Genomic DNA, 22,035 nt, shown 5'->3' with positions numbered 1-22,035 from the left:
TATTTATTAAATTATACCTTCCTGTACGCAACTTTGTGTGTGTGTAGACTACACTGTACAGTTTGTTTAAGAACACTTATAATTTAAAAAAAAAATTGAACAAATGTGTATATTTTCTGTTGTCATCTGATTCGGAAAAAACCGGCCCATAACCCCCTCTCTCAAACCTTGAATTATAATTTTGGTACTATTTGATATAAGTACAAGAAAACTATTGTCTACAACCAATTAAAAAAAAAATCCCCTTTACCCTGCAAAAAGCCAGTACTTCAGCCAGCATACCCATATAAAGAGTGACACTGCCAAATGCATCAATCCACCAGACTTCTCTACGTGCTTAAGCTGAATTGAGGCATTTTGACTAGCATAAAGGCTGTGAAAGTTTTACTGAAAATTCATTATAGTTAAAATGTACAAAGAAATAAAAGCACCAAGCACTAAAAAGTGATGTAGTTTATGTTACTTTATTTTGAATGTATGCTCAGGTTTGCTATTTTTTTCTTAACAGCCAATTAGCCAATTATTGTGTATTAATAACTATAACTTTGTAATTAAACATATTTTTACCACAAAAGATTATGCTTACCTTATGTAGCCATTACCAAAAAACTATGGTGAGAATTAATTTTTATGACAATGATAACTATTCTATTTTTTTTAAAGTACATTATAAAATACTCGTTCTCATACCTAAACACTCGGACATTGTTTTTATTGATGCCATTAGCAGCATTCACACAGTTCTGACCCATAGTAAATACGATAACTTATTCTATGATTCATGCAAGTTAGTATGTGAATAATGTCTGTTAGTCATTCCAAAACATTCTGTCATAGTACTTGTAGATTTTCTCTTCTCTATCCTATATTTAGAGTGTTCAGAATATACAAGACATAATTTACTTACAATAAAATGCACATTTTACTACAAAAGTAGCTATATTGAGGCAACATATCAACAAACTAAAAATCAGTATGCAAATTATTATAGGCATTATTCATCTGAAAAATTCTGTAGGAAAAATAACAGTATTTTTCTGGATATAAAAGAAACAACACTTAACTCTAGAAAAATAAATTAAAATGTTTAATTTAAGAAAATCAAAAGTTATATTTTTTCATAGCCAGAAATTGCATGCCCTTATTTTTGCATTAAGTGCAGAAAGCAGTGGTCAGTAAGTACTTTTAATTGACCTTATGCAATTTGGTTTACTAATAATCAAAACTCTTTTAAATTATCAACATAATTTAATACAAGCTTTAAAGCTTATTTTTTCTTTGTAAACATATGGACAACAGATTTTTATGTAGTTCTGGTTAATTTTTTTTTTACTTGTAGGGATTTTCTTCAAGATGCTCTGTGTGCAAGGTCCTCTTAAAATGAAGATCTTATAATTGTTTCAAATTTGAGATATTTTTATATTTTAGATAATCTTTGGATTCAACATTAGAAAGCAATCAAATAAAATGAAAATTTTCTACCTGATATCACATTTGTTTCACCAATATGAACAACAGTTGTTAAATACTTGAACATAATAGATATTCTGAAAATTCACACAGGTTAAACAACGTGGTTAGAATTTTGATTTAAAAACCTTATTATCAGGCTTAAACCTCTGGCTTTTACCTTGAAAATGTATGTTAACTCAACAAACCTAATTTTTCAAAAAAAAAAAAAAAAAAAAAAAAAAAAAAAAAAAAAAAAAAAAAAAAATCACAAAATGACACTACATTTTTGAAGTAACTATATAATTGAATGAATTTTTACAGTACAGTCATTATAAAAGCTTTGGTAACATTTAAGTATTAATACTCAAACAAATACATCAACTAAACTGTTTCAGACTCCTAAAATAAATCTTTGGCATATCCTTAAATATAGAAAAATTTATTTAACGTAAGAAAGATTTTCCTGAAAGATTTCCCTAAAAGAAAAAAAAAATAGACCCAACATAAATACAAAAAAATTCATAGACAAAGAAAAGGCAACATAAAACTGACTAAACAAATTGTATTAAAAATAATTTTAAAAAATTCTGAAACATTGTCAAACATTTGCAGAAAAGTGCCAGACAATACAATCAATCTCAAAGTGAATGGATCAATTACAAATGATACTCAAACTGGTATAGATGTCTTAGTTAAATACTTTTTTAATAATTTACAGACAAGATATGATACTCAAACTGGTATAGATGTCTTAGTTAAATACTTTTTAATAATTTACAGACAAGATATAACCATACTCCACCAAGATACGTACAGCTACTAAGCCACATATTAGTACAGGACTCATTCTATATGGTATGACAGTATTTCTAATTGTATTTATAAAGGCTGTTGTGTTAACTTAGAGTGAATATAGTGTGTGTGCTGGGCTGTGTGTTACAGGTATTTTGTGGCCACCATCTACGGTACCTACATTAACAACACATGACATGCCTTGGCCAAACAGCATCAAGGACACGTATTGGGAAAGGAAGCAAACATGTTTTAAAATAAACATAACCATAGGAAAATATCTTAAATCTACACATTACAACTACACACTTAAAAATATATATCTTATATGCAGTTTTCAATGACAGAAAAGATATTTACCGACATGCAACATAAAAGAAACAAGTGTCACATATTTTGATAATATTTCAATTTCTCTTTTCTTTTACTGAAATTTACAATTGCAGAAATAAGTCAAATAAATGTTTTGCCAACTCAGTAATGTATATTTTGTTATGGTGCACAAGAGCCTAAACTCACTCACAGTCTATATTCACAACTCAGCTGAAACCATTGCTCCACCTCTATAACATATTTATACATCTCCAGGAAATTGCAGAGCAGAAAAAAAATTCCCCCAAAAAATACTTAGCAAAATAATTAAAAAATTAATATATACCAATTTTCTTAATGTGTATTTTTGGTAATATCTTGGGGGGGAAAACCATACACAGACAGCTTTCTTTAGGTGATAACATACACTGAATATCAACATGCAACAAACAACTTAACAAACTTTATAAATACATATCTACCCATAAATAGTTACAAGATAAGTTGATGAAATTTATCTTAATCCATATAAAGATATCTATAGTAATAATTAAACTATTTGAGGTTTAAAGACTGTATACTGAATGAAATGATGACACAATTATTGGCAAATGCTATTTACATTATTTATAACTAAAAAAATATAGTTTTATATTTTTTTCTCTGTTTGTCCCAGAAAACTACTTGATGGATTTTAATAATTTTTTTTTCATTAATAAGGTCTTTGGCTAACTTGAAAACTAGGTTATAGTATTGTTTTAAAATAATTAATTAAATCTCCACATCTAATCAAGCATAATAAAAGATACTGCGTACCAATGATAAACATACCAATACTACCAACCACAATCATACAAGTTTGTAAAATTCAAACCCTAAGGAGTGAAAAAGGAGTAAATATGTTTTTAAGATAAATAATATATCTAAATCAAATCAAGCATATGAAAAAATATTGGGTACCAATAATAAACATATGAAAACTACCAACTAATAATTTACAATTTTGCAAAATCAACCCCTTAGGGGTGAAAAAGAGTTAAATTTGGTTTCAAGATAAATAATTATACCTCAACCTCGAATTATAATAAATCATAAGAAAAGATAATTGGGTACCAATAATAAACATATGAATACTTCCAACCATAATTTTACCATTTTGCACAATTTAACCCCTAAAGGGTGAAAAAGGGGTAAATTTGGTATTAATATAAATAATTGTATCTTTGTATCTAATCAATCATAAGAAAAGATATTGGGTACCATTGATAAACATTAAAAATCTAACAATCATTGTTTCATCACGTAAAATTCAACCACTTTAGAGTGAAAAAGGGGTAAATTTGGTTTTAAAATAAATAATGAAATGTCCAAAATCAATCAAGAATAATAAAATAAATTGGGTACTAATAATAAACGCATAAAAACTACCAACCACAGTTTCACAAAATTTAATCTCTAAAAATTAAAACTTCTGATTCTGTTATAACTAGCGTTTAGAAACTAGGAAAGACAACTTGTAGAGTTACGTAATGTAATTTTTTTAATTTCAATTTTTAAAGGGGTGAAATTGCAGTACGTTCTGAATCATTTAAAAAAATATATACATTTTCTCTAAAATGAATTTAGTAAGACATAAATTATTTGGTAAAAATAATAAAAAATAAACCATACATTAATATTGTACCACTTGGCGAGATTCGGACCCTAAGGGGTGTACAGGGGTAAGTTTAGTTTCAAGAAAAAATGCATATGTCTGAATCTACTAGATCTAAGAGTACAAAATTAAGAATAAACAACAAGCACAACTTATAATGTTATGAATTGTATTTATTTATTTTTTCAATTTTCCGGAATTTGACTTTTAAGGGTGCGGTTCAGGTTTTATTTTTTTTTAAATTCTACTCTCATTGTCTAGTTCACTGTTAATCTATTTGGAAACGTGAAAACTTCTACTGCTGCTTATTTGAAGACTAATTTTTGATCTTACAAGTGAAGCTGACTTAATATGATAAAATAATTTTTAAGACTAAAAAATGGACATAGATTATGAACCAAAAGTGCTGTCAGTCAGTGACATTATACTAATGAAAATGTTTATTTTCACATGATAATCGAAAAATTTGTATTCTCAAGTATTTTCAATAAAGGCTCCCTTAGTTACAATTGGGTTCAGTGTGTAGCATTATTGAGAAAAAAATTATTTTCTTTATTATAGCAAAAAAATGTTTTGACAAACAAAACATTTTTAAATGAAAAGAAGTGGATCTTTTTACAAATATTGTATGCCGTGATGTAAAACAAATTTCAAGGATTACTTAAATGCTTGAAGTGTTTCATAATTATGGTTATTTTCTTTGTATGAATAAAATTTTTAGAGTTTGGTCTCTAAGTTATTTCACAAGTAATCATGTAATATGATACTTTATTAGATTTACTTTAGTGCACAACAATAAATCCAAAACTATCAAAAAAGTGCAATTTTGATTTTATTATAAACACAGTATAAGAATTATTTATTTATTTTAGCCATATGCATTACAATCACTTATGTTTTATTTATAAAAAATTTAATGGTTTTTATAGCATATGTTATTATATATGGCGCAAATGAAAGGGCATAGAGTATAGGACTTACCTACATAATATTTTATTATATTTGGCACAAATGAAGAAAAGGCTTATGTTTAACAAATACCATTGTAATATATTTTTATTTATTATTGTTATGAGTGCTTGCCAACAGTTATATTAACATTTTATTTAAAAACTTTTTTAAAAGCAATTATATAAATATACATTAAGGATAAAGTGAGGGGCATAGTCTAAAGACACACCAATGTCATTAGATAATATAGTTATATTAACATTTTATTTAAAAACAATGTATAACTATTTTATAACAATATGTTATCACATACATTATTGATAAAGGGGCATAGTCTAAAGACACAACTATGCCATAAGATATTAGTTATATTAACATTTGATTAAAAAAAATATTTTAATAAAATTTGTTATGATATTTTATACAAATGAAAAGGGCATATGTTATAGAGCAACCAATGCAATATTATGTATAACTTTTTACTAAGGTTTATTTCAAAATACATATAACTATGTTTTAAGGTTATATAATAATTTATATTTAAACTTAATTTTTTTATTAATGGACTGTTAAGAATTGTATTTATTCCGAGATACTCTTACTTTATATGTACGTTTACAAGATAATTCTATTTTATGTCATTGTGGCTGAGTGGAGTCAGCCTCCGTGGCATAGTCGATACCGCACCGGGCTACAGTGCGGGGGCTCTGGGTTCGAATCCCGGATGGATGTAATTTGTGTTGTCCTAATACACCAACAATCACAACTACAATTTCACAATGACTCAGGGTGACATAACAATACAACGTTAAGGGGGGGGGGGGGGGGGGGGGGAGATGATTGTCACGCTGGTGACTGTCAAGACTTGCCTGTGTGCCACCCATCTTAAAAAAAAAATAAAATAAAAATTAAATTAAAAAAAAAAAGTGCGTAAAGGTGTATGCTTTAATTTGCCCATTATCAAAGTTAAGTGCCATCAAGTGTGGTTGGTACTTTAATGGGTGACCACAATTTTCATAAAACTAGAAAAAAAAAAAATATACAAATGAATCATGTGGGTTTGCCATCTTTTCGATGTTTCTGAGACGTCTGCACAGACGCATCATCCTTGTTACGCATTTCCGTTCCATGTTTACAAAATTACTGCTACCAAATGCTGTACAGACAGCTAAGCTGTTTACACATCAAAAACTGACCAAAAGCAATGAAAAAATAAAACCAGGCGAAATTTGTGTGTGCAAATACAGAAGTGGTGTAACTGAGTTAAAATTAGTTACAATTTGGTACCATATGTTCAGTTTAGCCTTTTTTTCCCCCTTAAAATAAATATTCGATAGGCTATGCATTAAAATTTAAGAATTTTTTATTTGGTAATACCAGTTTTAAGAAATGGACACTATCCCTGAAAATCTCTTGAAAAAATGTGGTCTACATCTACAAATTATCATTTCTATAACTTTCATAAAATTTAACAAACTTAGATCATTTTCAGTTGAATCCTGCAAACATATGATAGGTACTTGATAATGCAGCACACCAACGCCTGTTATTTGGTATAAACAGGAAAGGACATATAAAATGTGTACCTTTCTAGAGTTAAAAATTCAACTACATGTAAACAGAAGGACAGGACCAAAATTACATAAACACTATGTAAGATGTCTTTTCATGCCCTAAACAATTATTTCTTGGACTAAACTATGAAAATGACTAAAACACTAAGTGTAAATAAAGAATACAATAGGTAGATTCATTATTATTTTTCACATTTTTACAGTGTTTTGCAGCAGCAAAGTTTTTCTCAGTTTCAAAAGAAACAGCAATTTTAAGTGTCATGCCGTTATCCTGCTCTTTCACTAAATACTCAAAGATATATGAAAATACAAGATGTATAACTTTCATGTAGCAAAAAGCAACATATAATGTTTTTGTCATTCATAAATACTATTGATTGGCACTATTGTAACAAAAAATACTATATTCTAGATATTAAAATTAGTTTTGTGTGTTATGAATCTATGAAGAACAGTATGCTATTAACACATGGGAAGTACTCGTATTTTGCTTCACACTTACACAATAAGTTGAAATTTCATGGAAAACTTTAAAAACCACATAATTTTATCACTTTTTAAAAAATTCGCACATCACTTTTATTTTTGGGGTCTGTAGTTATATGGCATGTGTTGAACATCTGGAGTAGTTATCAAAGTTAGATTTTTTTTGAGACCGAATATTTTTTTTATAGATTTGATTAGAAAAATTTGAGGAATTTTACAGTTTATATGCTGATAATTATTACAATGTATTCCAGATCCCGCTATAATTTAAGGCTGTGAAACAGCAAACTACAAATTAAAATAATCCAGTTTTGTAGAGCCTAGTCCAAAATAACCAATAATCCATTTTATTTTGAACACATTTTTTTTATTAGGAAAATAAGCTCTAGTAAATTAACAAATTTACAAATATATATTCACAATTTATGTAGTTTAGTATATTATTTTCGTTATTCAAATAAGGTTATTTTCGCAAAAAAATTATTTAAAAAGTACTATCTTTGTATGAAAACAATGTATTGTGCAATAATTTCTATTGAATGAATATAAAAAACCAAAAGCTTTGGCAGGAATCTCTCATCAATAAAAAAAACTACTTTGGCTGCCTTCTCTTTTCTACTGATCTGCACTTAAGACCCTCATTATTTTTGTAGTGAATCTACTGGTGAGTAACTACAAACACTTTCATGTAATCATAATTTCCGAGACCTGTATCGTGCTAATACTATTGTTTGCTGAAATTGCTAGTAACAAGGACATACAATCTCAGTGAAACTAAAATAAAATGGAGGTCCTCATTTTCTCTACAAAGCCTAGAGTATTTTTTAAATCTTATGCATTTTAATGTTAAAAGTTTCAGTTATTTAATGTTTTATAATAGCCTGATGCAAAAAATACAATCAACTGCAATTTCAAATGTACGTTTGCTTTTAGGGGTTCTTGAAATGGATTGTTTTCTTCTCAAATTATTATACACATTTATTCCACAGCCCTATAGTTAAACTTAGATTATAACTTCATAGCAGGATTTACTTTAATTGATATTGATGTAAACAAGAAATAATTACAAGAGCTAAGCAAAAATTTATGAGGTAGGTAGGTACTTGCCCGAGTCATAGGATGGAAATCCAAGAAGTTTTGCTTGAATTACTGGTGTTCATTGAATGATTCTTACAGGAGATGCACAAATAGAACAAAGTGTGACTTTTAATAAATATTTTATAAATATATATAGTTTTCTAAAAATAAACAAATTTGATTTATGAACAAAGATTCAATTATGGTCTTTCACCCCTCAATAGCTACCCCAATGATTACTAATAGAGGATAAAATATGGGTCGCAATTATATTCTTTTTCATACCATAAAAAATTATTTCTTGGACAATTATTTTCACAGCACCACTTGTTATTAAAATATATGCTAGAAGGAGATGACAATGATAATAAGCAAGATTTTCTTAGCTTCCAAAAACAATTACATCCATAAATCTTAGCAGTTTCTTCTGCAGCCTGATATATGTGCAATCATCAGCATTTTTTGATATGTCTGACATTTTATCCTTCAACAATTCAGTTCAAACTAGAAGCAGCTGTTTTTTGTTCCAAGTACCTGAATGGATTGCGGCAGATGGAAGCAGTAAACACTTATGAAATTAACTTTTGAAAAAAAAAATTACTGTTATAATTCTATACACTTCAAGTCAAACAAGATTCACACATGCACACACTCATACACCTAGATAAGTTGGTAGTTCCATGACTAAAGTGATTTATTAAAGGTACAATGTTTCATTTGCTTGGCTACTGAAAATGGTTTAATTTTATCTATAAACAGAGACTGTGAGTCATGGTGGGTAAATACGGGTTTGATAGGCTTCAATATAATTTAGTCACATTGTAGCATTAAAATCTTTACTGGCTCCAAATGGTAAAAGAGTTTTTTCCACTTGACTGAGCCAGTGAGAAAGCAGTAGCTGTGTTTTACAGAATGTCCATGATTCACCTAAAAATAACTATATCCAGTTACAAAAATTTTCTCTCAACCATATCAGTATAAAGTTAACTTTATTTTAAAAACACAAAAAATAATCCATGTTTAGGAGTAAGGACGATTTCCATGATAGTAACACATTATGTTTGTAAACACGTCAAAGTTTTTTTGCATTTGCATTTGCAATAAGTCACTAAATTCACATTCATAACAATAGCATGATGTAGCACAGAAAAGCAAATATAGATTTTTAAGCTAGGTTTCCGAAAGTGCTCAACTGAAAATGATGCATCAAAGCTGTATACCAGAGAAGCATACAGTGATTATATTCTGAACTCTTAAGGTGGTGTCGCACACAACATGTTAAATTTTTTTTCATGTTCTATTTCTATAAATTATCACTATAACTTGTTTGCATTTGTTATACTGTAACAGAAATTTCCCACAGATATTTACTAAGTTTTACACCTGTTATATAACACTTAAATAATATTTGAGGAAAATATTTGCAACAGAATAACAAATGACAAATAGGCAAAGTGTTATAAATACCAAAATAGCCCTTACTATTAGAAATGATGAAATCATAAAAAAAAAAACAACATGGTGTTTAAAATCTCAACTTAAAGGAGACCTTTGGGATTTACTTAGCATATAGGTCTTTGACCCATTAGTAAAACCTTTCTCCTGACATAAATTATTTCACTGGCGGTGCAGGAAAGCAGTACAAGATGGCTTGGGGAATATATATATATTTACACCATTACATTTCGGAACTGGCATAACAGCCAATTGGGGCCGAGTATTCACAGGAAAGATCTGAGGACCTCAACTCATTAGTTACTTTAAATTTATTACATGTCACTTTCAAGTGCATGTAATTAAATATTTACAGAGTTTTGGTTTTCAAAAGAGACGTACAAATGCATTTGCATTGCTTGGAGGTTCGAGCCACATCATAGTTGGAGGACTTGTTGACTTTTAGTCAACAATGATCTACTGCCATTAGCAAGGTGACTTGCCGAGTACAGTTCAGTGCAATTCTTGTCTGAGAAGAGGAGTTCCTGGTTGGGTTAAGTTGTTGGGTAATCGGTGGTTTCAGTCAATCAGAAGGGTACAAACGACAGGAATACTCCACAGAGCTTCAGTAGCCAACTGCTACCCTCGAGATGGAACTGCACAAAAACTTTAATAAATTCTCTGACTTGGACACAGTTGAAAGCCAACAGTCAGAAAAATTCATGAAATGGCAACAAAAGCCCGCTTAATTTAAATACACATAGAGAGCTTTGTTGATAAATAAAACTTGTTCTTAAAAAACACTAAGAACTATAACAACCCACAATTAAAGGCACTGGTTCCAAAATACCTGCTCTCAACAACATCGTAGCTTTGGTACCTTTGACACTTTTTCTCTTTTTCTTTTAGTTTTCTTTTTCTGGTCATCCAAGTTAAGTAGAGCGTATGGTGATTCAGGAGTGGCGGAAGACTCCGCCAAACACAGCTGTCATCAGCTGGTCTTCAACACTGTCTTTAGATCATCGGGAAGAGTACAGATAATATCTGCCATACGTGACTGTAACTGATCACGCACACTGTCGCTAAGGGGCAGGTTTTCTATTTCACTCTGCTCCAACTTTCGACGGATAGTTAAAATCATATCTACGACCTCAACTTCTTGCTTGCCTTGAACCCATAATTTCATGTCCTAAAGCAAAACAAAGGGGACAAAATATTTATAAGAGAATTTTTTTATGCATTTAAATATCAACATTTGTATAAAAGGTTTCACTTACAGCAAATGATAAGGCTTCAAGTTGCAATGCTTGGAGCTTTTGATGCACTTCATGGTAACGAGCATTATACCAGCCACTGAAATTTGTTGAACGAAAAAAGCGGCGATATAAACCCATCCAATCACCCTTTATGCCAGTGGTTAGCTGAGGTCCCGAAGTTCCTAGAGTAGCTAAAAATTCATCTGGATTGAATGGTTGTGGAACAGGTGCCGCCTGTGAACAATATGAATAATTACAATGATCATTCAAATAAAATCTTACCATAATACTAAAACGTAACATTATACTATACACATTGATACCAAATTATAATGACAGTATTTATCTCTTTTACTAAGAAAATGTAATCATACTCTATTCTTAAAAAAAAAAAAACAATAATGCAATTAATATTTACAAACATACTTCTAGATGCTAAATTATATTTCCACCACCACACATATATTTTGTTTCAACATCAGTAAATTGATTGCTCTAACAAAGAACCATCAACTGAGTTAAGTAGGAAAGTAACTTTAAACTTTCAAAAATACCTTGCCATCAAATGAGTTTAGAAGGCAAGTATTAGATATACAATTTAATTACAAATGTTAAGATCCAAGTTTTCTGTGCTCAAATATTTACTTTAACTGGCATAAATATGTTTTTTTTTTGTAACTCACATTTCAGTGCACAACTAACAAATGAAATGACAAAGCTTACAGTTAGACCAAATAATTAAAGGCAAAAACAACTTTTTTTAAATTTTGATAGTGAAGTTCCCTTTATCTTTTTTTAATGCATCATTGATACAATTTTGTTAACATTATTTGATTTTAACTTAAGCTTATTTAAATTGATTAATTCCGAGTGTATTGTCATGTATATTCACATGTAAGTGTTTGTATAAATGGTTGTATACAGTGTTAGTCAGTAAAAGGTCTCCTCAACTTTCTAACTGAAACCCTAACATTAAAATAAACTAAAATAAAATTAATACAAGTATTGGGAAAAAAATTGGTGCATTACAAAAAAATAAAATAATTATTTTTGAATTCTTTTGTTAAAATGTTATTTATTTTAAGCTTTAAAAAGCTGTTAGGTTTTTCTTTATGTAAGTTATTTTACTATGAAATCTATTCACGAAAATAAAGGATTTTAGTTAAAAGCCAGAATGGGTTAACATTCAAAAACTAAATTTAAAATGTTTGTTTCACAAAACTCTGAAGCAGCTGACCAAAAGAGCAAGTGAAAATGGAAACTAAGCTGGTAACCTGAACAAACAATTTGACAATGTACCACCTAAGAACTATATTGTCACAAAACAGTCTGCAGATGAGAATTTGTAATGCAACTGACAACAATTAAATGGACTAAACCTGTTCCTGACAGCGTTAGCATTGCGATTTGTCCAAGGAATGTTAGGTGTGCAATGTTAGGTGTGCATTCTTAACTGGCTACTAGCAAATTCACAGACTTAAAGGCAGCTATGCAAGCAGGAACCACATTGTCCCAGGTTGACTACAAGATTGCATAGCTTTTTAAATAAGTGACTTTTCCTGACATTTACATGTCTTTCTGTAATTATGAATAAACTATTTGTTCTCGAAACTAAACCAAGAAAAATGTGGAACTCCAGAAAATTAAATTTATTAAACATTTATTTTTAAAACTGGTGTTCTGTACAAACTGCACTTTAAGTAAACATCACATTTAAGTTCAAATCAAGCTAAATACTTAAGTACTCCACAGGTAATTAGTACTTAATAAAAACTAGTATTAAATTTTTTTTTAACTCATGACTTTTTTTTTTGAGAATTTGTGACAGTTTCCCCGATTCATAACATGGTGTACTTTAAGCCCCACACGACACATTGCATTATCTTTAAGTATAGGCAAAACACTATGTTAACTGAATAAAAGTAAAATGCTATATTTCAAAACAGTGACAGAATGATAATATGTTTATAGTGAATTACTATGAATAATAGTTCAATAATAAATTTACATATGTTTGAATGGATGAACTATGACAAACACAACATGCTTCTTTTGCTGGAATGTGTTCAGGCAAATAATGCATTATAACAGTAATTTTTAACCAGATTGTAATTTAAGTAAATTAAGTAAATACATTCTTACTTTGTATGGAGAAATGTTTTTTTGTAGAGGCATCAGACTTGCCATGTATCTTTCCAAAGGAATCATGAAACTTTGAGTTAATTCTAGAAGATGCCTCCTCAACAGAGCTGTCTGCACTTCAGATGGTCGTTTGGTTTGGATTCCTTTCAACAGCTTCTTTAAAATATTCTTGTCTTTATGGAGAAATGGTTGATAATGTGTGTATACACCAGGCTTAGAATCCACCAGCTTCACATTACTACCGTTTTTAGGTTTGTGTTTGGTTGAAGTTGCTGTGTGAATAGAACCATTTTACATTAATAACTAATGACCACTGCTTTGCAAAATACAATTCAATGAAACAAGTCATTTACAAGAATATTATTCTAAGTCAAAATGCCCTGCTACCAAATATAGTAACGAATCACATTAAAATTCTAAAATTAAAATATTGTTGGCATATGTAATGTAAAGTAAGGAAAAAAATCACTCAAACAAGCACATACCAATGATCTAAAGGTAAACTGTCTTGAATAGAAATAAAAGGTAGAAACAGTATGCAAGTTGGAACTTGGAGAGCGTTAAATTATTTTTTGGCACCACTGTTAATTCCATTTACATTTTTGTGCTTTAGATGTTGACAAGATATGCTAGTCACAATGAATTATAAGAAATAAAGTGGCCTTTTTTTTTAGTATATTTGGTTTCATGTATATTTAATATTAATAATTAGTAAAATCATAACACTGGATTATTTTCCTTCAACTTGCAACTTTGTAGAAAGAAACATTGTGAAAATCACATTTTGCCATAATAACAATTTAAGAGGTTATATTCTAGAGCATCCAATTACTTCATATTTTGTAAAAAATGCATTAGATAAGAATTTTGCAAGCAACAGTTGTTCTAAGTTATAAACATGTCATTATACATATACTTTTCATATTAATTAATTACTGTAGTATTCATTTTTTGTATGAAACATGCATCATTGAAATATATTTACTATTTCGTTTACAGTATTTTGCTTAGAGCCGTGCACAAGGCCTAACTTATTTTAAAACATTTTGGGATTTTCTTTGTACCTGTAGTCTTATTTTATGACTATTCAGTAAAAAAAAAAAGTGTTACAATCATTTTGCTGATCAGCTACAATAACCTTAACATTCAGACATAAGTAAAGACGTAGATAATATTACGAATAGACATAAATATCAAAGAGAAAGTCATTTAGTAACCCATCTCTATGGTGATCAATTATATTCCCAAAAGCACCAATCAGCTTATAAAATTCACATATGAAGAACTGAAGTTTGAGTTCATTGCCACAATATGGCACTAAACAAACCACTGCATCGCATGAAATGTTTTTTCTTGTGCACATTTTAATTTGATATTAATATTGCCTGCCAGTATACCTTCCCTTCAAATGAACACATTTCCCATGTAATAAATTTTGTTTCCTTCTACAATACTGCAAATTTCCTGGAAATTTGTCTGCTAATTCTAAGTGGTTATACATCAAGGTACAATAAAGATGGAGTAGTAGTAACAGGTACAAACCGACTTTGTGCAAAATAGAATTATAAAAATCTAATTACATTAAATTAAAAATTTATGTACATGACAACGTTGTATGAGGACTTACTGTAAGATATGCATACCACATAGCAGAAATTTAAAATCAAAATAAATTCTTCAGAAAATTCTGCATAAAAATTGTTTGAAACCAAACAGATATCTTTAGTTTGAAATCAGATTTATAAATAATTTAAAACAGATAGTAGTGTTTGGTCCAATTCTAGCATGTATGCAAATCAAATTTTTATTATAATTATTTGTGTAACAGCAAATTTAATTCATCACTTTATCTTACATAGATTGTTTGGTAAATGTTAAAAACTTACCAAAATATGGTGATTCACACACCCTGATGATGTGTGGCCAATGTTGAAGAGTTTTTACAAAAAATGGGTTTGTTACTCCAAGAATTACTGGAGGTGGTGCATGAGATTTTGTTGTGTACTCTCTAAATTCACTATCATGAATAGTAAAATATGGACGAAAATCTGCACAGTACATGAGTGGTGTAATCATGCTGTAACCAAAAAAAACGATAAATGTAAATACAAGTGTAACTTTCTAGGATCATCAAAACTCTAGGACATATGTATCCCTAGATATGTAAGCAATAAAAGTACACGAATATCCCAACAATATTTACCTGTTCAAATTTTTGTAAATCTATACAGTACACCCATTACACAAAAGGCAATATACCTTAGACTCAGTTCTGAACTCAGGGTGATTGTTTCCTATCACATATCCCAGTTTATGCCTGGATCCTGATGGCATGATCCAGTATATATTGATCCTGTGGTACATGATGCCTGCTGCTTTAATTTAGTAAGTTGAAAGATCCTGGGCATAACAAAATCTCAAATATCACAATTCAAACAAATTGTCAGGTCTTGTAGAAACGTTTTCTTTCGTATTTAACTTACTATCATAATTCACTGTTTTATCACAAGTATTAGTTGTGTCTAGGCTCTTTGGACATACTAAATTCAAACAGCAAGCATCATGTACCAAATGATCAATGCAAATGGTCATGCCATCAGGATCACGCAATAGACTTTGATACATGATACAAACTTTTAGCAAATTTGTTTTTATAAATGAATGCCTGGCTCTTTACAAATAGCAGATAATTTGTAACTTACCTCTGGTGACAAAATTTATAACAAAACATAGTTATTTTTACTGCTTATGAAATATTAATAGGAGTTGCCTTAAAACAAAAATATGCCAACAAAATGCAAAAATACATGGCAGGAGACGTTGAACCAAAAAGAGTGAAAACTATATAAAAAAATGAGAGCGCAATCAACAGCTAATTTGTCTTCAAACCCTTAAAGATTAAAGCATAATCACATAATGATATAGATTAAAGTTTTTTTTTTGCTTGATAATTATCTTTATTTTTATTTGACTTAGGCACTAATTAGATGTAAAATTCTATGAATAGTTATAAAAATAAAATATAAATTATCTTCCTGCATGATTTTTTTAAATCACTTCACCATTTACTACAGACTACCATGATCAAATATTTATAATGTAATAGTTATTTGCATAATAGTTACAGGCACTAGGTAACAAAAGATTTATTTTGCTTTACACCTTGTCGACAGCTACGTAATTAGACGCGCACATGCAGGAAATTTGAGGAAGAATCGCAACGAAAAATTGTTAAGGACCATCTCAGCATTTACCTGGGTTGATGATGGGGAAACCATGAAAACACTAAATCAGAAATGGCTGGACTGGGATTCAATTCTAGGTTCCCCAATGTTTTACCATTGTGCTCCCTTGCTTGGTATCAAGAAAGATCCAGGTGACTCGGACCAACCTATTGTACAGTTCGCAGTGAGTGCCTGGAATGCCTCACAGCTGGGCAAACTGTTGACAGTGCGGTGTGTTACCCACATCCCATTTTTTGTTTAAATTATGGTTAATAGTAAAATTAAATTTTGTTCATTTGAATATTTCTTACATACATTGTCTTTTTGTTAATGTGCGTATACATTTGCGAGCCGAGCTGTAATCAGTGATGGCCAACTTCACTCTTTTTGAGAGCCAGATATTGTTTCTGAAACTATCTGAGGAATTAATATTAAATTTTTTACCAGAATTTTTATTGACAGATTATTCAGTACAACCCATACTAATAATAAAACTGTTGGAGGCAAAAGTCTGTACATTGGATGAAACGATGAAAGAACTATTGGAAATGGCTATTTACATTATTGAGAACTCAAAAATATAGACTTTAAAAATTTGTACGTTTGTCCCAGCATCAATCGAAAATCACGTGACAGATTTTGATGAATTATATAATTACTTAAGCGTAACAGTGTATAATAAACCAACAATTTGAGAAAGGTGAATTTATTTTAAATATAAATTTTGCACCATTGTTTCAAAGTCCAAATTGTTTCTACCAGCCACTTAGGCTGGTGTATCAAAAACAACAAAGCTTTTCACACGAGTCCAAAACCTCAGTGATAATTGCAATTGAAAACCAATGTGTGAAGAAAAAAAATATGTTGATAAAACTTACCTTATCAATGCCTGAACCATTTCAGAGCACATAGTTGGAGAAGTTGCCATAACCACAATAGGTTCTGCTGTTAGCACCAATTCCCAAAGAAGATGAATGTGAGAAATTACAGGGGAAAAGCATTTAAATATATTAACTTCACACAGTGATGGTAAAACATTCAGTGTTAGACTCGTGTATGCCTTTGCTGAAATGCAATGTTCACTTGTCGAACTGGGGGACACTTGAGCGCCAGACTTATTACTCTGCCCAGGAATATGAACCTGAAATGGCAGATTAAACATTCTGTAATATATATGAACACCAACATGTCAACATCATACACAGAATTAATAAAAATGCCAAGTGTGTACAGGTGAATTAAATATCAATTTTTTTACAGGCAGTTCAGTAAAAAATAAAAAACTTTTTCCATTGTAGTAGACATCAAGAAAAGGACGCTTGACTGTGCAACATCTTGGTTAAAGACTGCACAGCATTTTTTACTATTTTAGTTTACTGCAGTCACACACTACAGACAGTGCATTACTAATGTACACTTAGCACAGATGTCATTGAAAAGTATTTAAAGAAATATTTTTAAATGTGCAAATTTATTTAGGTTTGCTTTACTAAGGAAATTAAATTACTGTTTATTTACAACCTTTCTTTGTGTTTGAGTTAAAATAGTCTTTGATTAGGATTAAAATGTTTCCTGAACAGTAAGGAATAATTGGTGAAATAAAAACTGGGCAGCAATTATTTAGGCATATCTCTGAGTGGGAAAGCCGGGTGACTTAAAAGAGTGACTGAACAAAGATGCGCATATTGGCTAATCTAAGAAAATACTGTGCAATACTCTGAGAGCTCTGTAAAAAATAAAACATTACTCTAGTTTTCAGAGGCATGGGAAACTTATTCACGGCTAAGAAAGGGAAGTTATATAATGTACTGATGATGATGCTAGAATATGTCTCATAAACCATGGTGTACATAAATGTTATAATTATAAGAATTATAAATTTATGTAGTCTACTATATAAAAATCATGAAAATAAGAATAACAATGTAGCAAAAGGGCCACCATCTCAATTTTCAATTTTGCAAAGCAAACCTCAGTTGCCAAGAAAATGCTGTTCAATTTTTTTGGCAGAGTTCGGGGAAGGAATCAGGCATGGCCTGTAGGAAGGAAACTATTCCTGCATCTGCAACATTTGCCGGGAAACCATTACACAAAACCATGCAGAACAAAATCAACATGGCTGGAGGGCAAAATTGAACCTGATTACTCCTGTATGTTATTTCAAGTTCTACCACTGCACCCCCTCCTTTGGTAAGTGTGTGTTGCTCTCTCACAATATATTTAAAAAAAATCACTGCCTGCATGGGTTTTTATATACTAAACAGACAAAAAAATGTCATGTTACCCAATAATGACAATTGAATCTGTTTCAAGAGTTGTCAATGTAAATATATATGTATGAAACATTCTCTATATGATCACATTACTAATTGCATAAAACTTGAACTAATTCATTAATACTCGAACAATGAACTATTATTAACCAGAAAGTATGAATTTACATTTTAAATTCACATTGACTGTACAGTAAATACTATTATTAACACTATTTATATGAAAAATTTTCATTCAAACCAAACAGTTATTTTTACAGGAGTGAAAAATATTAGTTTAACAAACTTTGGGGAGTGGAAGAGCTTAGTAAATGAATATTTTTTTTTAACATACCTCCAGTAGAAAAACATAAGGTGAAAATGTAACATATGCCAGAACAATTTGCTTTAAAGTGCTTTGAATATAGGCATCTGTTCGTGCTATGTCTGCAAGATGGGCAACCATTCATACTCTGATGTCACCTGAATGCTTATTCTACATTTATCGATTTGATTAAAATTTTTGTTATTTCTCAATTATAGTTCATTCTTGACAGTTTCATATATTAAGTCTTTATGCGAAGTCATTATCATTGTCTAAAATCATGACAAACTATTGTTACATCAAGAGATGGTATGCAGCTAACGTAAGTAATAAATACAGTGTTACTGCCACAATGGGCAATGTGGTGGTATTTTCTGCATGAAGCTCTCACGATGGACTAAGTTAATGCTGTAAATGAAGTCATTGGTATTCTATAAGAAAATAAATTTCTGAGGGATAAAAACAGTCACTATGTAATGAAATATTTTTCTTTGTGATGTTTAACTCAAGAATTCACATTTATTAAAAAAAAAAAATTGCATTATAACATGATTTATGCCTTAATTTGCAAACAATTAAAATTGCTTGCTGTTTTTTATTGTATGATAATTATGTTCATTTAAATTTATTATTTACTTGGACTTACTATTTTGTAATACGTATATCTGTGTCAATCTTGTAACTTTACAAAATCTTTATAAAAAATTAATGGCTGGTAAATTATCACACAACACCAAAGGATACTTCGGGTCACTGTTTAGTAAATCAACCAACAACTGTATGTGTAAAAGGCCAACGTATTTTATAGATTTAAGTAGCAAATGATATTTTATCTGAAAATAGGGCAGTTACAAACATTATAAATGAAATACCTATACAACAAACTACTTGCATTAAAATTCCGGCCTTTAATACTCCTAAGCCACCTTTTTTATGTACCTTAAATATACAAATGATATTGTATACAGATTTATAAATCAATTCAACAAATATGAGAAGAAAGTAATAAAATTCCCTTAAAAAAATTCTATTATCTGCCCATCCTTAAGTTTCATAAATTTATACTATTCTATTTTGGGTTCTATATTTAAATCTTTTTTCAACCATTTTTTTCATGTTAGTATGTTTTAATATTGTTGATGTTATCAATTCTAAGTGACTAGCTGTTTAATACAATCAACTATTGATGTTGTCCTTGTATGTAGGTCTTTTTTGTATTTATGTATCGTGTTTTATGTTTTAGCATATCTGATTTTTTTTTGTAATGTGGTCCCTGCATGTGCGGAGCCCTCATTTTGTTGATACTGCTTATGGGTGGTGCCTACCTGCATGGACTGTTTTCCTTGTAGGTGGTGCTCACTTTGTGTAGTGCCGACTTGTTTGTGGTGCCTGGCCACGTGCAGTGACTGTATTTTCATGTATTTGTGTTTTTTTTTATGTGATCGTGCCCACCATTATGGTTCCCAACTGTCCCATAAATTTTAATAAATAAAAATAAATAAATACCCGTACAGATTTTTGTTTCAAAGAATGCATTTTATTTATATTACTTTACAAATATACTAGTTGACGTTGCGATGCGGCATCATGCCTACCTCTCAAGTCTTAAAGGGGGGAAGCAAATGGAAAAAACCTCAAATATACCCAAGCGACTGTAGAGTCTTAACAATTACCTACTTAGAATACATGTTTATTGGACTTGACATTTTATGATGCTAGAAGGGCTATTGAGCCACCTCTATGTCAAGATGACTCAACAGATTAATGATTAAATTATAATAAGCCACAGATTAGTATAATTTATAGTTTAGTGGCACACAAAGACACTAGGATACACAGTTATTCAAAACATTATCAACATGCATTGTCGTACAAATAGCTAAGAATCTTAGATTTTTTTCTTTTCAATCCCGCAATATTTTGGCTCAACAGATTAATGCTAATGATGCTAGGTTATGCAGTTGTCTGTCAAGTGATTAAAACAAGGAATGATGAATATTTCAACATCTAGTCACAACATGCTGTGTAGCTCACTCACTGCTATATGCTACATGCATGTTGTTAACTGATTCCATCTGGTCAATCTACATAACTGCCACACGGTAGATTGCAAAACAAAACATTTTACCAAAGTTTTGAACAGTCTGCGAATCCTCACGGCAGTGTTGACTTGAACTGGGCCTACCTTCCAGGCGTTAGCATAAAGAGTGAAGTCAATGGTATTATAATGAAGACCACTCAATGGTGACTTCTTGAAGTTTAGTCCACTTAAACCACACAGGTTTTAAAAATAACATTAAAAAACACAACATTTTTATTACATGATTAGTTTCAATCCCAAAAAGGTTGGTATATTCTATTTTATAAACATGAAGTATCATTGGAAGAAGCCCGGGCAAACACCATGACAGGAGTACCAAAGACAATTTAAGAGTGTTGCATACCCCAAATGACAAGACAGAAAAATTGTGCACCTACTACCTTGCAGCTGTTACGAAGGGCTCAGCACCCAGCATACTGCATTCGTTGCCAGTCATCAGCTGAAGTATCGCATGTTGATGTCAGCTCTGGAGCTGCAGTTCAAGGATCATTTAGTCAAACACATTCATCGCTTCCAGCTTCATAACCACACCCAGAGATCAGGAGAGCCAATATAAGAGCTGTGACAGGACACTATGCAGCTGACCCAAATGTCACTGGAAGGGCTGATGGAGAAGTTCAGCAGTTAATCCGGCAATGCCCAAAAACATGCAGGATGCTTTGGCATCGGCACGCGTACGGGCGACATGGGCTGCAGCTGTGCCAATGAGAATGAAGAGAGTCGCTGCTGCAAGACCACCGCCCAGGACATGAGGTGCAGCATCAATGACACTGTGGCGAAAATTTTTAACCTACTACCTTCCATGTGGTCAGCTCGGGCATACGAGTGCCCAATGTCAATAGCAATTAGCTCGCCAGAACCAGATGAAAATATAAATACTTTGGGACTCTTTATCAGCACCATTCTCAATGTGCAAAGTTAAAGATTGGTGGAGGGAGTGTCCAAACTTACTTCCATATTAAAGTACCATCCATTGAAATAGGAATTCAATGCAATGCTGGAA

General features: G+C 30.8%; 1 protein-coding gene across 2 annotated transcripts in view; it reads right to left on the bottom strand.

Moving 5' to 3' along the window:
* Positions 1-10,629: 10,629 nt before the first annotated feature.
* LOC134529631 (protein DENND6A) overlaps positions 10,630-22,035 on the bottom strand; it is a 37,437-nt gene continuing 26,031 nt past the window's right edge. For both annotated transcript variants that reach the window (XM_063363932.1, XM_063363931.1), the window contains exons 4-8: positions 17,233-17,495; positions 15,017-15,207; positions 13,131-13,402; positions 11,010-11,222; positions 10,630-10,921 (exon numbers count right to left, since the gene is read on the bottom strand). In XM_063363932.1, coding sequence (XP_063220002.1) covers positions 10,724-10,921; positions 11,010-11,222; positions 13,131-13,402; positions 15,017-15,207; positions 17,233-17,495 — 1,137 coding nt within the window. In that variant the 3' untranslated portion in view covers positions 10,630-10,723. The remainder of the gene's footprint in view (positions 10,922-11,009; positions 11,223-13,130; positions 13,403-15,016; positions 15,208-17,232; positions 17,496-22,035) is intronic.

This window comes from Bacillus rossius, chromosome 2 (genome assembly GCF_032445375.1).
Source record: "Bacillus rossius redtenbacheri isolate Brsri chromosome 2, Brsri_v3, whole genome shotgun sequence".
Classification (NCBI taxonomy): Eukaryota; Metazoa; Arthropoda; class Insecta; order Phasmatodea; family Bacillidae; genus Bacillus; species Bacillus rossius.
This window is presented reverse-complemented; position numbering and strand designations above follow the sequence as displayed.